General features: G+C 35.0%; 5 protein-coding genes across 7 annotated transcripts; 2 read left to right on the forward strand and 3 right to left on the reverse strand.

The window, feature by feature from the left end:
- Positions 1-351: 351 nt before the first annotated feature.
- vnc (GNAT family N-acetyltransferase vnc) lies at positions 352-1,782 on the reverse strand. Of its 2 annotated transcripts, XR_001847331.1 has the most exons (2): positions 1,018-1,782; positions 352-906 (listed from the first exon to the last, which is right to left on the reverse strand). XR_001847331.1 is itself a non-coding variant. In XM_017614250.1 (1 exon), exon 1 carries the CDS (start codon positions 1,673-1,675, stop codon positions 1,073-1,075), a length of 603 nt encoding a protein of 200 aa, XP_017469739.1. In that variant the 5' UTR covers positions 1,676-1,782; the 3' UTR covers positions 938-1,072. The 2 variants fall into 2 exon arrangements, 1 of the variants encoding a protein (XP_017469739.1); XM_017614250.1 differs by lacking the exon at positions 352-906 and having other exon boundaries at positions 938-1,782.
- On the reverse strand, positions 1,539-2,593 carry LOC108361605 (small integral membrane protein 13). Its single transcript, XM_017614251.1, has 2 exons — positions 2,344-2,593; positions 1,539-1,957 (listed from the first exon to the last, which is right to left on the reverse strand). The coding sequence occupies exons 1-2, from the start codon at positions 2,420-2,422 to the stop codon at positions 1,821-1,823; spliced, it is 216 nt and encodes a 71-aa protein (XP_017469740.1). The 5' UTR covers positions 2,423-2,593; the 3' UTR covers positions 1,539-1,820.
- A 1,380-nt stretch (positions 2,594-3,973) lies between these two features.
- Dronc (Death regulator Nedd2-like caspase) lies at positions 3,974-6,099 on the forward strand. The gene is made up of 5 exons (XM_017614248.1): positions 3,974-3,998; positions 4,121-4,279; positions 4,430-4,523; positions 4,598-5,045; positions 5,102-6,099. Exons 1-5 carry the CDS (start codon positions 3,989-3,991, stop codon positions 5,954-5,956), a joined length of 1,566 nt encoding a protein of 521 aa, XP_017469737.1. The 5' UTR covers positions 3,974-3,988; the 3' UTR covers positions 5,957-6,099.
- A 340-nt stretch (positions 6,100-6,439) lies between these two features.
- LOC108361601 (NF-X1-type zinc finger protein NFXL1) lies at positions 6,440-12,269 on the forward strand. Of its 2 annotated transcripts, XM_017614246.1 has the most exons (12): positions 6,440-6,998; positions 7,893-8,100; positions 8,163-8,770; positions 8,830-8,988; positions 9,072-9,185; positions 9,241-9,357; positions 9,454-9,585; positions 9,847-10,058; positions 10,125-10,323; positions 10,388-10,588; positions 11,263-11,517; positions 11,589-12,269. In XM_017614246.1, the coding sequence occupies exons 1-12, from the start codon at positions 6,810-6,812 to the stop codon at positions 12,009-12,011; spliced, it is 2,817 nt and encodes a 938-aa protein (XP_017469735.1). In that variant the 5' UTR covers positions 6,440-6,809; the 3' UTR covers positions 12,012-12,269. The 2 variants fall into 2 exon arrangements, with proteins under 2 accessions (XP_017469735.1, XP_017469736.1); XM_017614247.1 differs by lacking the exon at positions 6,440-6,998 and having other exon boundaries at positions 7,683-8,100; positions 11,589-12,268.
- Positions 12,270-12,598: 329 nt separating this feature from the next.
- LOC108361603 (PQ-loop repeat-containing protein 3) lies at positions 12,599-16,603 on the reverse strand. Its single transcript, XM_017614249.1, has 4 exons — positions 15,782-16,603; positions 13,757-14,016; positions 13,158-13,278; positions 12,599-13,089 (listed from the first exon to the last, which is right to left on the reverse strand). The coding sequence occupies exons 1-4, from the start codon at positions 15,918-15,920 to the stop codon at positions 12,959-12,961; spliced, it is 651 nt and encodes a 216-aa protein (XP_017469738.1). The 5' UTR covers positions 15,921-16,603; the 3' UTR covers positions 12,599-12,958.
- Positions 16,604-18,608: the final 2,005 nt, after the last annotated feature.

The raw sequence follows: 18,608 nt of genomic DNA on the forward strand, positions 1-18,608 counted from the left end.
CCCTTCCAAAACAGCGATGGTCTCAATTTCTAGCAAAAGAACACTTCCAATTATGAGGAACAATACTTTGAACGGGGTCGCCGTAAACGTCGACAGGTAAGACCTGGGGCTACAGTCCCAGGATCTTGAGATGGATGTATACCATAATAGTTACATATGGGGCGGTGGCTTTGGTCTCGCGGACCACCATATCCACGGTAAGGCCATCTCTTGTCAAGCTTCAACGTCTGGCGGGACAATGCCTAGCACAGGCAGCACAGCGTATTCTTCTAGACTTCACACGAGAAGGCTTTGGCAGAGGCAAAATCTTTTTATTGAGGAACAAGGACACGCTAGGCTCCCAGATTCCATTAGCTTTGTTTCCCAAACCAATAGTCTTCGGTAGTAAGTGCAAGGTATGGTTTTGCAGTGAGGCAACTTTAAGTACTTTTTTGTGGAAGGACATTTACAGGCTAGCTCGCTGCAATGGTATAGAAACGTCTCCAAAATCCCTTAAGACATTGGTGCAGGTATCTCAAGACCAAGGCCGGGGCTCTCGGTGCCCATGGGAGTATATCCGAGCATATACGTATTTTTCGACTCCCTCCTGCTGCCGACTATCGACTTGACTTCTTTCCTGCCATCTAGTTTATTACAAATGGCGAGATTGCGCTGAGTCTCTTCGACTTTTAAGGTCCAATTAGTGGTGCCATACCATAGTCTTAACCAAAACCGTAGCAATTATGTATATGTTCTAATTAAACGTAAATATAAGCACATTTGTAAACGACTATTGGTGCCATACCATAACGCCGTAGCCATAACTGGGCTTTTATTTCGAACAAGTTCCGTGAAAGTTCGTTACATATGTATGTACAGTGATATACGTTCCCAATTTCTTTAGTTTTCATGGTCTTCGCTTTGATTCTAATAGAAACATTGGAATAAAAAATAAATATTAGCTTATTTGGTAGCACAAAATCCATCAAGGATTAATTCACAATTTATTAAGATACGAAATAATTTCCAAATACATATACAAATTATAAAATTATACCCAATTTTCATAAGAACACCATACTATTTCTCCACCTCAACAGCAATGACCGTCATGGCCGCTGTGATCATGCGACACTGCTTGCCTGTAGTTAATCTTATCCCTGTCAGCGCCGTCTGCAGTACTAGCCTTATTTTCATGTGCGTTCTCATCGGAATTTTCTTTTTTGGAAAATTCGCTAAGATCACGCCGCATGGCATAAGCATCTTCACCATCTGCATAATATTTCGGTTCGATTTCGATTATTTTGAATTTTAAAGAATCGGTGTAGAGATTGAGAGCTGCACGATTACTTTTACGAACATGCAAAGAAACATACTGTGCATCGAAGCATTCTACCATCGCTTGGGATGCTTGATTCATTAGCTTCTGCGCCAATCCCAGACGACGATATGACCTTTTCACCGCCAATGAGGTAATGTGACCATGTTTACTTTCCTCACCAGGTTCTGGCTCCTCCATTTTTGCAAGAACATAACCAACAATATTTCCTTTATCATCTTCGGCAACATAACTAAGTTGTGGCCATGTTAGGCCATGATAAAAATAGTATTTCATTTGATAATTTTCAGGCAGACAGAGTAAATTGCAATGCTGCATACTCATTAAGTCATCGGGCTTCGCACAACGGATATTCATGTCGGCGATACAATATTACAAGATCCGCTGTTTAGTTTTTAATTTTTACTATAGTCAGTTGATTAGTAGTAACTATTAACTATTTTTCCTATTTTCTAACTAATGATTTTAATTGCTTAAAAGTATTATTGCTTGCGAGTATTATCTATTCACGACGAACTTTTTTCGCTCTTATATGTGGTTGTTGCTCTAGAGGCTGGAATTCGTCACCGTTGCCTTGGCCGAGTAATTCTCGTACAAGGCGGAATTTCGATAAAAACGCCTTCCAGATGAGGAACCAGCCTGAAAATATTAAGCAAACAAAACAATAAATTAAAAACTGGGCTGGAAACGTTAATGTGGGCAATGCAATAAATAAATATCAGTGGCATTTTTGTATACATATCTAGATACCAGTAGAAATTTTAGGTAATCATGGGCTGAGTAAATTCGTCCTAACAAGTGTTTATTTCATATATCAATAACATATATTTGTCTTAAGGCAAGCGATTATGCATGGCTGAAAAGCACGTCGTCATCAAGTAGGGGTCAAAGTTTGCATTCTCCAATAAAGCCTTAGAACATCAAAGTAACTCACGTAGACCAAATAAGATAACATACTCAACGCAATTTAATTAATAATTATTTACTTATAGCTTCCTTAAGGTAGCAAAGTCCCATTATCTTACCTAGCAAAATTATCACAGCTACAATGGAAACTGAGGCTAGAACTGTAAATATAAAGGCTAAAACCGTCTGAAAAGACATCTTTTCAGTTATTCAGTCTAAGTGTAAGCATCAAGCCGTTTTCGAAGCAGGTACACGTAAGTTTTAATATAGTTTCTTTAAACATAACAAGAAGAATCCAGCCTTATTTTATTTATTTTCAGCCCACAATTCCTGTGTTAACGAAATTGAAGCAGCTGGTTTTCGCCGTCAAAACGGAAAAGCAACATGCTCCTGACACATTCAACTTAACATACCCATTGCAGGCAGTGTGACCAGGCTACCTTTTTGAGGCTAGATTGTGCATTTAATTGTATGCCACACAGGCTAACCTAATATTCACGCGGGCCGCCAATTTACTGTTAAAAATTTCTCATGCACATACAGCTTATATGGGACCAGCCGAAGTTGAACGGCGTGTGTATGAAACTAGTTCAATTTCCAATTTTTGTTCTGCCTGACATTTTAATTTGACATTTCGCTCAATGAAATCAAATCTAAACTCACGCAAGCCAATTTTGGATGCCGCAAAAAAAACGAATTCGACGGCATAAGTACCAAAACGCAAACCGCGAATATTAGGTTAGCCTGATAGCCTCAGAAGTGTGGATATTTTTTCTGGCTTTTTACTTAAAATGTTAATAATAAAAATCAGACCCGAACTATAAAAATAAGTACCTAAGCTCACTAAAAACCTTTAGAATTTCTAAAACTATGTACTATTTGCCTAAAAATATTACAATAACTGAAAAGTTCATTTTTTTATAAAATATTTTCTTAGCTTGCTCCTTTGTTTTGATGAGAATGTTCTAAAAAGTTACTTATAGAAAGTTGGTTTTGCAGCACCTATAGAATTTTTAAGAAATTAATTTGCCGACTTCTTTTTAACTCCAATTTTCATATCGTATAACTTTTTCCAACCTTTTTTATAAACAAATTTAGCTTTTTATGTTATCTGGTTACACTGATTGCAGGGATGCATGCATTAATGCGTTGAAAACCAACACAAATGTTGATGTCTTGGCACTGAACGCACCTCATAGTCTGGAAAAGAAATTTTTATTTCAATAAATGCACTAAATTGCATTTTAACAAAAGGCATGAATAATAAAGTTTATTCTTGTCAATTAGCACATTTTTTGCCTAAAAACCATCTACAAGTTTGCACTAAAACTTCACTACCTCTGCGGCGAGGTTAAGCAGGGTAAGCCAACCGCATGCATTGACAGACTGAGTCCGTGATGTGAATAAAACCGAATATATTTTTATTTTTGGCATTTGAACTTACAAACAATTAAATCTTTATAAATTGGTCTCTATTAGGGAAATCAATTATCTTCAATCACTTGGTAAAATTCTACACGCGTTACTACGAAGAATTGGCCGATTTTTGTTTTCTTTTATTTGACGTTTCTTCCAGGGTTTCCTAGATAAATTTCAGTCTCCAACAGGATTTCTAATAAGAAATAGTAGTTGTGTTTCTTCGGTTATCCAGCTCAGTATAACTATCATTTCTCACGCAAACGATCTGGATCATTCTTAATGGGGATGGCAGCACCAATTTTATACTAGTAGCACGAGGAAGGCGAAATTATAAAAATTAACTAAATGCGAAAAAGTACATTTAAACGAAACACTATTATGTTAAATTAATATTTAACATAAACGCGATTTATTTGCATCAAGTTAAAAGAAAAAAAAATAGTAGAATATCTGTTTGTGTATACATTCATTTTTCAGTGCTACCAAACCGTGCAGCAAACAGCAGATCATTAACTGAATACGTAGTTCCGTCCAATTGGAAACTAATTTTCTATACAGTACAAAAAATGCAACTCTGCGAAGCTACTTATATGAATCATCCCTCCGCTTTGTTCGTTTTATACTACGTATTTGTTGGTAATTTCACAATTTATTTATTCTTTTGTTTAGAAGAGAATTTGTTTTACTGCTTTGCAAATTGTGCTATCCTTATTAATCAAAGTATAAAGTAGCAAAATTTTATGCAAATAATTGTTTCAAATTGCTTTAAATATTAAAACGTTTAAGTTACAATACGAACTTGGTGTTGGCGAAATTGGGACAACTTATTTCCTGCACAGATATTCGAACTTTCCCAGGCCATTGGAATAAAACAATCACGGTCAGTGCCATTGCCAACGTTGCTGCCGTATTTGCAACTGACTAATTTAATTTCATTGCCGTCCACTTCCAAAGCGAGAAAATGAATGATAAACATCGAAAAGTAATAAGAGAAAACATCGGCAAACTTGTCCAGCACACTGATTTTAAAAGACTACTTAAAGCCTGTCAGGAAGAGCGTTTACTTTCGCAACAAATGGTCGAAAATCTTTACCTTGATTCAAAGAACTTACATGAATTTGGATCGACTCCTACTTTGGAAGAAATACAACATCAAAAGCTTTTTGAAAAAATTACCCACAGAGGTCCTGAAGCGTTTCAAAAACTTGTCAAAGTACTAAAGCATTTAGACAACGTCGAAGCGATTCAAGTTTTAGAAAGGGAAAAGGAATTTAACTGCATAAAAGAAACTCGTCAGTATTTATCTCAAAAGAGCTCTAGCTCGCCCGACAATCCAATTGAAACACTGCCTGAATCAGTTTCAATCCAAACGCCCGACATTCCTGATAGTCTTCGAACAAAGGTATGGTATTTATTCTAGCAAAAAAGTATTTAATTTACATTGCATTATATTTTAAGGTCGATGAAGATGCAATACCTATACTAGAGGAGTATGCTGGTCCAGTATATCCCAAAGAAAAATATGAAGTAAAGAAAACCGATCGCATTCATACACATGATCTCATTGGAGCATATGAAATGAAATCGAAAGATAATCGCGGAGTTCTATTTATTGCAAATTTTATAAATACTCAGACTGGTTACCGAAACGGAGCTATAAATGATAGTTATGCACTTATCTACGTATTCAAGCAATTAGGTTTTAAAATATTCGTAACTACAGATAGTTCTCAAAAAGAGTTTTTTGACCTGCTGGAAAAGTTATTAAAGTCTGACTATACACGTAAAACAGAATGTTTTATATTAGCACTGATGAGTCATGGAGAGCTGGACAGCAAAGACAAAGAATGTGTAGAATTCAGTGATGGCTCAATAGCAAAAGTGGAGGAAATACGGGACCGTTTTTCGAACGAAAGATGTCCCAATTTGGTGGAGAAACCAAAGGTTCTTATATTTCCCTTCTGTCGTGGCTTTAAATCTGATAGCGGGGTGCAACGAAAACTTGAGACTGATTCTATGAGTAGTAAAGACAATCTCGTCGCAACGACTTCCGATTTACTTATTTGTTTCGCTACGAATCCAGGTTTCAAATCACATAGAGACCCAGAAACAGGTTCTTGGTATATTCAAGAGCTTTGCAAGAACATAGCCCTTCACGCTCATGATACCCACTTCGAGGATATAATTAAAATAGTGCAAACCCAAGTAGGTTCATACCGTACGGAAAGGAGAAGTTTGCAAACGGGTACTTCACAACAACAAGGTTTCAATAAAAAATTATTTTTTAATCCTGGCTTCCCGAGCGACGAGTAGAAGGTTTTATTATTTATATACAATAAAAATTAGCAAGTGCATTTATTTTGTATGCATTTGTATGTATACATAGTTTTGTATTAAAAAAAACTATAAATTTTTTACACTGATAATAAAATGTGATCATTCAGAGCCTATACTTATTGTACGTCTTTTCAGTAAATGGAATAATTCTAATTATAGGAGGCTGACAGTAATATTTATAAACCATAACTTTGTAGTAGTAATAGTATATCATCGTTTAAAGTACAAAACCGCGTATCAAGATAATGCAAAACCGCGTATGTGAATTAAGTAAATTTTTTCTAGAGAGTGAAAACACTCATATTTCAAAATGTTTTTTTTTTAAGCAATCGCATTCCTGGCTAGTGTATTTCAGGACGAATTGATAAGGATTAAGCCAAGAGCTTGTGTGAGCAAATCAAATTTTTGGCAGCAAATGGCGGTTACGCGGTTTTGCAGAATGACGATACGCGGTTTTGTACTTTAACCGACGATATATTTTTTAGCTTTAAGCTATTTTAGTTTTAAAGACAAATATTAATATTTACATAACTTTGTTTGTAATAAACTAAGAAGATATTTAGTTCAATTCTTAATACTCCCGGGAAGTTCGTTCTCCGGGAATTTTTTTCTCCCTCAAATAATTAATTCCCAGGGAGTATCGATTTCCCGTAAATTTGGTGAATTTCGAAAAATCTGTTTGACACCTCAACTCGGCTCTTTAATATAAAAATCGTCAGGGAATTTTTATTCGTGATTGTAGGAAAGAGAAAAGAAAAAACTGCCAGGCAGTTTCTGTTTAGAATCGGCCTGATTATTTTAAAAACTACAAATTCAGAATATATGTTTTATGATAATATCATGCATTGTGCTCTCTCAATTGCAGTCACATCTTGCAACTTTTATTTCCGAAAACATTAGACAGCGAATTACTTTGAAAATATTGCCACGTCTGACACGCTCTTTACACCTTGCAATTTTTATTTCCGAAAGTGCTTTCTGCAAATATGCAAAAAGGACTTATCAGCAGTGTGACCAGGTGAATCTTTTTGAGGCTAGATTTTGCAATTAATTTTAAGCCATAGGCTCGGAATTTTCGGTCTAACTTCGTGGCCTTTTTTACTTAAAATATTCATATTAAAATTTGGACCGGAACTTATAAAAGTAATAACCATATTAAACAATATTTAATATGTATTTCAAAAACTAACGTTCAAATATTACAACAGAGCAAAGTGCCATTTCATTGAGAATATACTTTCTTGACATTTGGCCAACCGCTAGAAGTTGGCGGTGAATAAGCCGTGTGTAAGGAGGCGGTAGCAATAACGAATACGTACATAAGAATGAGAAGCATTCCTAGCATAACTTAAAAGTTTACCGGTGCTGTTGTGTTGTTCACAGTTCAAAAAATCTTACTACTTGGCCGATAAATCAATGCGTGTGTAGGGCCTAAAAACGGTACTACGAAATTCGGCTTAAACTTATTTTTTTAACAATTGATTTGTTGGCGTATTACTAGCGCACTTTGATGTGGAAAAAAAATAATTTCTATTCAAATATTTTTTTGGTTATTCTTATGCTGGATTTCCACTAGGCATTACAGTGAATCTTACAATTTGTTTCTGACTATGTACAAAACTGTACAAAACCACAAATGATATGATGCTCGATGAGCAAATGGGAATTGTTTTGTACAGTTTATTTTCGTACCCTGCCTTGAAGTAATGTATACGTAATTAACCTGAAAAATGTTATTTTGTATTCTGATGGGAACATGTAAACATTTACTGGCATCTTTTTAACCTCATTTCTCACAGGGTATAACTTTTCCTAACCTTTTTTCAAAACCAATTTAGCCACGGTTTTTGGGATCATCTGGTCACACCGCTAATCAGCAGTTTGACCAATTAGTTTTTCATTTACACGTCAAGTAGTGAAAATTTCAAGAATGTCTAGCTTTTCTGCTAAAACCAAAAAAATGAAGAACAATTCTGTGCCGGCCCAACAAAAATCCAATGGAGTGAAACGTTTTGAAGAAGAGCACGCTAGGAATATAGCCGCCGCCAAGAAAATAGTTGAGAAGTATGCTTCCAGCTCGGACGAGGATGAGGAGGAACTCAATGAAAGCAAAATTTTAGGTGCCGGAATAACATTATACCTTGTTAACTATGTATAATAATTTACTATGAAATTGTTTCAGATTCCCTTTATAAACATTACAATTTTGAGTCTGCTACAACTGATGGCAAATCGGTGATCCACCAAAAGACTGCAACATTCTTTGAAAATGCTTTACATTCGGGCTCAGCAACTTGTGTAATCTGCATTGGTAGCGTGCGCCGAGCAGATGCAATATGGACCTGCAAGCATTGCTACTGTTTTTTTCATTTAAACTGCATTCGTCGATGGGCCAATGATAGTGTTGCCCAGATGAAAGCAAAGTCCACTACTGATCAAGGATACTATAACAATCTTGGAGAGTATGTGGCACCGAAAAGGAAGCGCCCATTGCATTGGAGCTGTCCCCAGTGTCGTAAAGATTACACTCCCGAAGAAAAGCCATCGACATACGAGTGTTTTTGTGGCAAAGAAGCAAATCCGAAACCCGATTCATTCCTTTTGCCGCATTCATGCGGAGAAATATGCGGCAAAAAACTGCAACCGGCATGTGGTCACACTTGTATGTTGCTTTGTCATCCAGGTCCATGCCCACCATGCTCACAATATGCAAATACGAGTTGTCTTTGTGGGAAATCACCAAGAAAACCGGTTCGTTGTATAGACAAGGAGTGGAAATGCGAAAGAAAGGTGAGTAACTCAAGGTACAAAATTACAAACGACTAACTATTTTATACGTATTTTATTAGTGTAAGGAATTGCTCTCTTGTGGCGAACACCAATGCCAGGAGTTATGCCACAAACCTAACCACTGCCCACCGTGTACTAGTACTAGCTTGCAGTCATGCGAATGTGGAAACGAGGTGAAAAAACGTAGTTGTTCCGATTTAAAATGGCACTGTATTAAGGTGAGAAAATAATTAGATAATATGTAGTAGTATATATTTATTGTATATATGTAATCCTATTACATAAAATTGTCGTTCACTAGGTGTGCGGATCTAACTATTCATGTGGGGCTCACACATGCAAACGCGTATGCCATTCGGGGCCTTGTGGCGATTGTCCTCTGAGTCTACCACGATCTTGTCCATGTGGAAAAACTGTACGTAAAAATACTTTGTTCAAAGCCAATTTGTATTAATATTGTATTGTTATAGAAAAAGGTTGTGCCCTGCACCGAAACCATAGATCCCTGTGGCGATACATGCCAAAAGCTTTTGTCGTGCGGATTGCATGCATGCACGCAACGTTGTCATCGGGGAGAATGTAATTTGGTAGGGCTCACTATATTTCATTTTTTTTTTTTTTATATATACATATATATATCATAGCATCTCTTAAGAGATAAGAATTAAATAATTATTTTGCAGTGCTTAATCATAACAAAGAAGACGTGTCGATGTGGTATACATGAAAAAGAACTACCTTGTTGGAAAAATTTTACATGTGAAACTAAATGCAAGCAGATGCGAGATTGTGGTAAACACGCCTGCAATAAAAAGGTAAAGTACATTACACGCCGAACTCTTTTCCAAAAGTAGTAATTTAAAGTCCAGATCGTAAATCCCATTGTTCTCTATACTTTATTTAACAGTTTATAAAAGGATGCACGAAAAAATCATTGCACTTAAAACTTTATATGTACATAAAATATATTATATATGCATACTTATAAATATATTATTTCAACTCAAAAGTTTACTAAAATCTGTAAAAACAATATATTTAATTTTAAATTTCGCATTTACTCTACTACCTACCAGTGTTGCGATGGACGAACATGCCAGCAATGTGATAAAATCTGTGGTAGACCACTCACTTGTCAGAAACACAAATGCCAGTCGGTTTGTCATGAAGGACCCTGTTATCCCTGTACGCAGCAGTCGCAAGTGAATTGCAGATGTGGAAAAACATCGAAGCGTGTGCCATGTGGACGTGAACGTACAGCACGTGTTATGTGCATGGAATTATGCCGGTAAATTCAACATTACCTCATTGTTATATGGATATTCTACCCACAGATTAACATTAAAATTACCAGAATCCCTTCCAAATGTCACCATCCTAATAAACATCGCTGCCACAAAAATGAATGTCCACCTTGTAATCAAAAATGTGGACAACCAAATACTACAACAGGATGTCAGCATACTTGCGAAGCCAAATGTCACGCTGCGGTAAAAGTTGTTAAGCAAAATCCAATGAATGGAACTACGAATGTTTGGGATTTAAATAAAAAGGTAAATATCCATAGTTCACAGACACATATGTGTAAGCCTTTGAAAGGAATGTTATTATTTTCAGTTTGAACTTAAAACGTTACCTCACCCATCGTGTGAAAAACCAGTGAGTGTTACTTGCATCGGAGGTCATGAAGTAGCTGACTGGCCTTGTTGGAACTCTAAACCGACATCTTGTCAACGGATGTGCAATCGTGAATTGCGCTGTGGTAACCACAAATGTGAACTAGTATGCCATTCGGTACCGGACTTGCAAAATATGAAGGTAGGATTTTTATTGTTCTTATAGCCCTGGCAAATGTTGTGCTTCAGATACTGTAATAGCTAAAAAAATTAGAAGCGCAGCTAAAAAAAAAATAGAAACGCATTGTCGTTGATTTCTGGAAAGGATATAAAAAATACTGAGGAAGCATATCGAGTGCTTATATTCAATACCCTTTATCTGCAATTTTCACAAAAATTACTTTGTTATGTTAGAACCCATCTGGGGCTTACCTGTCATCACTGATCGACATATATGTTAATTCTGACTTTGCAGCACTAATATCACCGATTACAGTTAAGTCTTGGTGGATTTTCTTATCAGAATCCCATTTTTTGGTTTAGATCCGATCATTGGATCATGAAGAAATTAACGGTACTCCGAATTTTTTGTATGAGAATTGAAGTCTGTTTTGTTTTTTGCTTAAAAAGTACTTGTTTTTTTTTTTTATGTGTACCCTTTCGTACGACACCTCAATTAAAACCTTTTGTAATTCGGGTCGAGATAAAAAAATGTCCACATATGTATCTTACGATAGCCCAGTTTCCCGCATCCATACTTGCTTTTGGTGCATTCCATTAATGGTTGCCCGGCCTACTCAAATCCATACTTCCACTCCAAATAATTACGACTGAATTCCTATATAAACCCAACGCTTTTCAACTTTTGGTTTTCAGGAACAATTGGGATGCGCCCGATGCCAAGAAGGCTGTAATGTACCACGTCCCAAGGGCTGCGTTCATGCCTGTCCGCGGCCGTGTCATCCGCCACCATGTTATCCGTGTGACAAAATTATCAAAAACAAATGCTACTGCGGATTAACACAAGTACTGCACAAATGCTCCGAGTTTTTTTCAGAGGATGGTACTGAAGAAGAAATAATTGCCCGACAAGAACGTTTAAAAAGCTGTGGCAATCGCTGCCTTAAAAATGTAAGAATACCTTAATACAATTTTTTTTTTTAAATGTGTGTAGATAACAAATTTTTAATAATACGTTTCAGCTTCCATGTGGACATCGCTGCCACACTGCCTGCCATCCAGGAAAATGTCCGAATCCAGAACTATGCCGCAAAAAAGTACGCATATTTTGCGAATGCAAACGGCTAAAAGCCGAAATAGCTTGCGATAAACACCGCGCCGGTCAAACATCGATTCCATGCGACGAATTGTGCATTGAAACACGCGCCAAATTAACAGATCAAAAGAAGCGCGAAGCTGAAAAATTACGCCAATTGGAAGAAGCTAAAAATCGTGCAGAAGTTGAACAATTTGAAAAGAAATTTACCAAGCGCAAATATAAGGAACGTAAAGTCGTCGTGGAAGAGACGAAAAGAGAGATTAATTGGAAATTAGTAAGCATTTATGGTGGTATTATAGTAGCGGTTGCTTTAGCCATAGCTGTGGCATTTTATGCGGAGAGTTAAGAGATGCAAGAAATTAAATTAAAATGTGTTCATGAAGAAAACATAAGTAATTCGGAAAAACAGGATATTCAATTATTAGATTAAACTAATTAAGTTAGTGATAACCATTGATGATTAAAATATACATACATCTTTTTTATGGGGAATATTGTACCATCGGTAGGTACCCATGTGTGGTACGCATGTGTACCATAGCCCTTAAGGCCTGTATGCAGCTCTCAAGAAAAGCAAAAACTCCATATAAAATGGCGTACAAGAAATGGCTAAGAACCTTTCTTGAGTCAAATTTCCTTAAGGCAGTACGCAGTTCTTAAGAAATTTACTACGCTTTCTACTACGGTTTTCTAAAGTTTTTTGTGAAAAAAGAGCACAAGGCAACCCAGGTTTGCAATAGAAATATATGCCCGTTCCATTATTTCTTGAGGAAAGAGTGAGGTAAGAGGCTGTGAGGTATCAAAAATGTCAAAATTCCTTGGACACACACGCGAAATAATGGCAATTTTTTCTTGACCGTTTTCTTGAGAGCTGCATACAGGGCTTTAACCTACAATCGATAACAAAAAGTTTTCAGATTAATTTTTTATAATTTATTACAAAACATAAATAATAAATCTCTGAAGTTTTAATACATTTTTTCTGCTTTACCCATTCCTTTAAATGAATTATTAATTAAAAACCAAACACGTGTCTGCTTCCTTCGTTATTTTATACAATAGTTAATTTTTGTATGTAACGGTAAACAAAGTAAAAGTCGTACTATAATAAATAATTTTTACTGAATCTCAATATGATTTTTAGGATTTCTTCCTTTATGGATATTTGCAGGCCTATTCTTAACGTTACCGAACATTTTGTAACCGAAAAGTTTAAAAATTGGCATTGTAATTATAATTGTGGGGAAAAAAGACACATTTTCCAGTCGTTTTTTTTTTTTAATATTTTTCCTTTTAATCTGACTTGGCTTTCTTCCTGTAAACGCATGCTGCGACAAACACCGATGAACTTAGGAAGGTAGATATTAAGAAATTGCTAAGCAGCATGGAGTCGTTTGATTGCACATAAACCGTATAAATTCGAGCTAAATGAGATAGTAAAAATTATATTAAAAGACAAGAATTTAGAACTTGGATATCTTTAATAACTTACTCATGTTGGTGAATGCTGATAATGCCCAAGTTGTTCGACTAACAGAAGAAGCATCTTTTGAGCGTAAAATCTCTATCAACTGTAATACTTTACTTGTGGCGCCGATTGGTGTACAAAATGGCTGTAAAACATGCATTGTAAAAGTCAGTTAATATAGTAACACATAACTAATTGATCAAGTAATTTTTTGCAATTTTTTTGATCTACTAACTGCCATAACCCTCCTAAACATATCGCCATGGCTTTTTCTTTAAACTGTAAAAAGACTCGAAAGTTTCTAAACTTTTACTGAACATTAAACAAATTTATCAAACTTTGAACTTATAACACCTCCGCGGTTAGGGACGAGGCGAACTTTTTAGAAAAAGAGATAGCGCTTTACGTACAAACACAATAGCATGATAGTGCCTATGGCAATGGAGGGAGGACAAAACTTAAAAAAGCTATTTAGTTTAGTTTTAGTTTTTTAAATAGATGTAAATTCGATGGTTCATAATTTTGTAAGGTATTACTTAACTGTTTTTATTTCTTGCCTCTGTTAGTATTAGATATGTGTTTATGTATTTATATAAAAATGCTAACATAAAATAAAAACTTACCACTAAAAACGTGAGTATTATGAGCGGGAAAAGCTTAAAATATATCAGCGTTGCCACGATGGCATACAAAACCGCTACTAGTTGCGTGCGGGCGCCCAACAAATCTTGATAAAAGAACGTATAGTAAATGAGCACGTATTCTTGCAAGAGCAGTATAGGGTATTCCATATACGAGAGAAATTCATAGCTACTGCTATAGTTATATGATATCATCACAGTGTAGCTGAAAAGTTCTAGGCATAGACCAATTACGCTAATTCCTGAAATGGGCGAATGTAAGAAATGATAAGAAATATCAAGCTCATAAATAAAATATCAAACTATGTACGTAGGTAATTTACGTATAATAAATTATTATTAATACAATATTCCATATTCTCATATCTCTAGCGAAATCGTCGCGATAGACTATTATTCATGGTGTATACACTAATAAAATGATAAGAATACGAACCTTAAATAAATCGGACTTTAAAGGTGCGGCTAGCCCATTTTCGAAAATAAAACACTGTGGAACAATTTAAGGTTTTTGTTAAGGGCTTTAATTAAACTACATGGTACATATCTTCTATTTATGCGTAAAATTGCACACAGTTTACATAATTTTTTTTGTCAAAAGTTGTGATGTAGTGGGACAAAATCCGACGCAACCTTTTGGATTTAATTGATTGAGTGATATATCTATACATTTGTGATCAGGTAAATAAGCCAGCCACATTTTGATAAATTTTGATTATTTTGCTTTCGTTTATTCAATGTTTATTATTTTACCATAGAAGTCTAGCTCATTATAGGTTTGTTCGTCGAAAATCCAGCAAGAATTATCCAACACTCAAAATATCAGAGAGTAAGAAAAAATTCTCTCAAATTCTCTCTCATGTTGAGAAACTTGCAAATTTCTGCACGAACGCAAATTTGCAGGAATTTGCAAGTTTCGCTGCCAGCTGGCGTCCACGGTTGCATTTCAAACATAAAAAATTTTTATAGAATTTTTAAAATTCTTTCGGATGGCCAAAAACAGGATATACATGTATATTTCTTGTTGTTCTGACTTTCTTTAACATACATTTCAATTTCTTCATCGTACTAGCTGTCGGGTTTCTTAAATCGACTCTGGTTGCAATTGCATTCCGATTGCGAATACCATTTTTTTCAGCCGAATTAAGTTCAAATCATTGGAATTAACTAAATTAATTATATCAACAATTATTTACTTCCTTTTTTCATAAAAAAATCGCTCGTGTTTATAAATTTTTAAATTTAACGAACTAATTTATTCAAATTATTGTAGACAAAAATGCAACCATGCGCCACAACCACATGTTTTTCGTGTTTGCAAATTCTTGCTGGCAAAATTTTTTCCAGGAAGAATTTGCAACTTCTCTCCAAGAGAACTGTCACTTTGCTCTCACAATTTTTGAGTGTTGGATAATTTTTTGGTCTGCACGAACGCGCTTTGTGCAAAAATCGTGATAATTCGTACAAATTCGTACAAATTTTTTGCTCGACGAACAAACCTTATATAACAAACACCATATAAATCCAGATTTCAAACTTTGTGCAAAAATTATGAAAAATCTGCAAAGTTTCAGCTAAATTTTCAACTTTTTATTCAGATTTTTTTGAGTATGCAGTTTAATAACCCACTCAATTCTAGGGTAATAATGTGCAAGTCTTAAGTTGCTAAAAAATTGCGTTGATCTTTAATATTTTTTTTTCTGACTGCATTACAAATTTTTTCCCATACAAAATAAATTCGACAATTATTTTTTTGTATGGAAAAAACCTTTATCTAAATCTAAAAAATCTTAATAAAAAGTTGAAAATTTAGCTGAAACTTTGCAGATTTTTCATAATTTTTGCACAAAGTTTGAAATTTTTTTATTCGACACCATAGTTATATGCATGCGTAATAGCTTTACTATACATACCAAATATATATACTCATTATGTATTTATGTATTTCGGTAATTTTTTTATTATCTAAACAACTTCCAACAGTGGCATCCTTTCTTCTTTACTTACCTTGCGACGACTTATTTGCCCGTATGGTATTGATTTGTGGCACCTTAATAACCAGACAGGATGATACTGTTATCAGGCTTAGCAAATCGGCTATAACCAGCGCCCAACCTTTCGCAAAGTAGTTGGAAATAGCTTCCATTATCACTTTTATTTTCACTTACTCGAAATTAATAATAAATAAATTTTACTAATATGGCAAATGTTTGTATTTATGTATGTATAGGTTCCTTCTTATATCTTTACAAAGTTCTGCGTTATTATTTGAGTAAAATTTAGTATGAACCAAAAAGGAAACACCTTGCACAAAATCTATTGTGTCATAATTGTTATTAGTATATTTTCTCGTTATCTTGCTGATTTCATTCTATGCCGATGTCAACATTTTTCACTCTTCCGCAACACCCAGATTATTATTCACCCAGGCTCTTCGTTGGCCGTCTGATGAAGAATTACCTAAAGCGGCATTCTAATAATAATACTAATAAAAAAATATATTTAATTAAATACGCTATGAAAGAGTGAATCGAAGCGAATTCTCCTTGCCCACCAATAACAATGAAATTGTATAATTGCAAAATTCACTATTTGGGTGTGTGCATGTGTTTGTATGCACTATGAAATGCTTTTAGAAATGAGTGGCGCCACAAACAACCACAATGGGGCTGCTTTCGCCTAGTCCTCAGAAACGCTCTTTGTTTTGGTTTTTCATTGAAGAGAGAGTAGCTCAACGGCGGAAGAGGTTTGCCGGTTTACATATACATACATGCATTTACTGGGTATCTGTGTGTGTTTTTAGCATTTTTTAGAACCTGTTATCATATGATACGTCACGTAGGGTTGCTGACAGTAGAAAAGGCAACTAAATTTTAATCACTAGAATCTTTTTAATAAACCCACATCTCAGCAAAGACGCTATTTTTTGTGGGCATGCGTTTTCAATGGACTATCACAATTCAGAAAATGAATATGCATATTCTCATCTCATCTCATCAAACTGCACTAAATTTAACATAAATTTTACAATAATGCGTGTTAAGTGTGTTAAAACGAGTTATTCTTCATCATTGAAATACATCAGCCTCTCTTATTTCTAAACTATGGGTAATATAAATGCCCATTTTTGGCAACTAAGCTTCAATTCGGCATTTGAAGGTGATTGCGCACGTTGGACATTTCCATCAATTATAGGTTAGAAGTAAGAGACTGATGCTTTATGTTGATGCATTTCCGAACGGAGGATAATATTACAATCGTTGTTTTTATTCCAATCTAACTAATAAAAATACACAAGCAAATTTATGCTAAGATACATTTTTAGAAAACTGGGGGGCTCCTCTGTGATGCGCAATGCGATGCGAAAGGCAACTACGGGACTGTTCGAGGCACGTAATAAAAGCGGCATTACTGCCGCACTGATGAGAATTTGTATCACTGTTGCAACTGCCCAAATGATAACACGTTGCTAGAAATTCACACCGAATAGCCAAAATCGATACTACTAAAGTAGAAGATATCACATATAAATTTTGGTCCCGATTGGTGTCGGTTAAGACGTCTCCATAGGGTAATCTGAACTTGACCCCACCGGCGCCACGCCTTAACCGACCTCAATCGGAACCAAAATTTATATTTGATATCTTCGACTATGGTAGTACCGATTTTGGGTATTAGATGAAAAAAATAATAATTTTACCTTTTTGAGTCGCCATAGAGAAATCTGAACTGTGCCACCTGTGCGACACGCCTTAAGCGTCTCCAATCGGGACCAAAATTTATATGTGATATCTTCGACTATAGTAGTATCGACGTATGTAGGTGTTGAGGCTTAGGAAATCTGATGTAAAAATTAGCTTCCTACATTTAGGAACCACCCTAATGTGCATACATATGTATCGTTACCTTAATATAGAAATGTCCTATCTCATAAGGAAACACAAAAAGCCGTTACTAACTAAAAATTCAAAATTCACTTTTTGATTGAATGCATATCAAAATTATAAGTCCCCACATCGTTGTACGCAATGAAAAATTTTAGTTAGTTACGGCTTTTTTGCATTTCATCGACGATGTGAGATAGGACCTTTCCATATTAAGGTAACATAGTACAGTGCATAGAGTGGTTGGATAAATAATTAGGGACACATTTCTTTTTAAGTTTCGATATTTATTTGTAATGCAAATCAAAGTTTCAAACCTTGTACAAGATTTATAAATATTCGCCAAATTTCAAAAAAAGGTCAGTTCGAACAGTTTAATCAGATTTTCTAGAAACAAATTATTGTATGAAGTTTTATAGCTTATGCAATTTTAGTATAATATTGTTCAAGTTTCAAGCTCCTAAGAATTCGTGTGGGGTTTTAAGATTTTTGTTCTTGATGGTTTACGCATTTTTTTCATACAATGCTCGAAAACTTTTTATATTTGTGAAAATGTGCTATAAAACTACATACCCACATTTTTTTCTAGAAATGCTCATTAAAAAGTTTGAAATTTTGTTTACTATTTTTAGAAATTTGACGATGTTTTATAAATCTTGTATAATGTTTGAAACTTTTTTTTTTTTAATGTTAGTTCAGAATAAATAAAGAAAACTATATGGTCAATTTACACTGGGCTTGATTAAAAATTCAAAAAAGATTGGAAACCGATTCTCTTTTCCAAGTATCACTTCGATTAAGTATGAATATAAAAATAATTTGGTAAAATGGTGGTTATTGCGTTATATTATTCCCCCGCCTGTTCAATTTCTTTAATATGATCTAAAAAATAACGCGACTATAATTTTTAACATTAATATTGTTTTATCGCCAGAATAAGACTTCATTCG

Source organism: Rhagoletis zephyria, unplaced genomic scaffold, assembly GCF_001687245.7.
Source record: "Rhagoletis zephyria isolate East Lansing unplaced genomic scaffold, Rhagoletis_zephyria_1.1 Rzeph_scaffold_00804, whole genome shotgun sequence".
Classification (NCBI taxonomy): Eukaryota; Metazoa; Arthropoda; class Insecta; order Diptera; family Tephritidae; genus Rhagoletis; species Rhagoletis zephyria.